Source organism: Pteropus vampyrus, unplaced genomic scaffold (assembly GCF_000151845.1).
Source record: "Pteropus vampyrus isolate Shadow unplaced genomic scaffold, Pvam_2.0 Scaffold72, whole genome shotgun sequence".
Lineage (NCBI taxonomy): Eukaryota > Metazoa > Chordata > Mammalia > Chiroptera > Pteropodidae > Pteropus > Pteropus vampyrus.
Genome location: NW_011888853.1, coordinates 4,167,981 through 4,169,653, shown reverse-complemented (window position 1 = coordinate 4,169,653; position 1,673 = coordinate 4,167,981). Strand labels below are relative to the sequence as shown.

The window sequence follows — 1,673 nt, the reverse complement described above, 5'->3', positions numbered from 1 at the left end:
GAGGGACAGGGTGGCGCGGGCCGGCGCAGAGAGAACACGGGCAGGGCCTTCAGGATGACGGGCAGCGCTGTGAGGGGGTCGTGGCCGTGGCTGCAGGACTCGGCACGAGGGATGAACTCGCACACTCACACATGCACACACGTGCACACACACGTGCTCGCGTGTGCCCCACACAGATGCACGTGTGCGTGCACGCAGACACACACGCAGCACAGTGCACACATGTGCCCCACACAGACATGCGCACACAGGTGCACAAATGGATTCAGGCCGTCTGGCTAACAAGCGCGCCGAAGCCGGTCGCCTGTGTGGCCATTGGACCATGGCCGTCTCAGTGTCACCCCCGGAGGGGCACACAGGACAGTCAGTGCTATTGCTGCAGCTCCCTGTGGGTCTGTAATTATTTCAGGGGGGAAAGTTTTGAAAAGAACCGCAAAAGGAACGGCCTTGGCCTTTACCTGGCGCAGGAGCTGCCGGAGCAGTGGACAAACACCAAGAAGCTGGCCATCCAGGTGAAACAGAACGTGGCGCCCCTCCAGGCCAACGAGGTCAACATCCTGAGGCGGAAGTGCCAGCAGTTCGAGGTGCAGTGACCGGGGGTGGGGCGGGGCGGGGCGGGGCGGGGCCGGGGGACAGGCGTGTGACGCGTCCGCCTCCACCTGGCTCACCCGCAGCTCAAGCAGCACGAGTTCAGGGAGAAGTTCAGGCAGGAAGCCCCGTTCTCCTTCAACGACCCTGACCCCTACAGGTCCCTGAACAAGGTATTCGTGCTCAGGGGTGAGGCGGGTGCTGACTCTGGGGACCCTGTCGCTTCCTCGTCTTTGCTCAGGCTGTCATTCTTGCGAGTTTCGTAGCGCCTCCCCTGAGCCCCACAGCGCACACCCATCCGGACACCCCACAAACCCCCCGGGCTCCCCCCCCCGCTCCCCGTCCTCAGTCCCCACCCCGTCCCCCTCGGCAGTCTCCCATTCCCAGGCCCAGCAGCACCCACCGCCCCTGCCCCTCGCCCCCTACTTCCCAGCGTGCAGTCCACGGCGGCGCCCGACGGCAAGTCCTACTCGAGCTCGGGCTCCGGGGACACGCTCGGGGCCTGGCGGGGAGCCCAGGAGCACGGCGGGCACCGCCACTGCCTCTGCACGGAGCGCAGCACCCGCAGTGCCTGCCCCCCACCACGGTGTCCAGGCGTGAGCACAGGGAGCCCCAGCACGTCCTCTCCTCCTGAAGGCCGAGACCCCACCCTCTCCGCATGGCCATTTTCTAATGTCCCGTGCCCTAAGCCACAGTGTGGCCGTGCCCAGTCTCTCCTTCGGCCCCCAGGGTGCTCGCCAGTGGTGGGGGGCCCAGGCTGGCCCCTTCACAGAGCTCCGGGGGGGGCTCCATTTAGAGGCTGTGCGCATACACCCAGGCGCCCACCCTGTGTCCACGAAACGCACACACACTCGACACGAAAGCGTCCGCAGCAGCCCACACCTGGTCCTGCGGTTGGGGGTGACACTCTTCCCCCCTCCTTTGCTTAGCTACATTGTCCTTATTTTCAAAGCTCTCGGATATTGCTCGTAACATTTTTAATAAGATAAATGGGGGAGGGGGACTCCGAGAAACCAGAAATATCAAGAGCAGAGTGGAAATTCGGTCCCCAGGCCCACGTGCAGAAAGAAGAGCCCCCTCCCCGT

General features: G+C 64.4%; 1 protein-coding gene across 1 annotated transcript in view; it reads left to right on the top strand.

Moving 5' to 3' along the window:
* The window catches only part of DNAH17 (dynein axonemal heavy chain 17), a 140,822-nt gene that overhangs the window by 44,180 nt on the left and 94,969 nt on the right, over nucleotides 1-1,673 (top strand). The window contains exons 23-24 of the mRNA XM_023531633.1: nucleotides 468-584; nucleotides 675-761. Of these exons, the coding sequence (XP_023387401.1) occupies nucleotides 468-584; nucleotides 675-761 (204 nt within the window). The remainder of the gene's footprint in view (nucleotides 1-467; nucleotides 585-674; nucleotides 762-1,673) is intronic.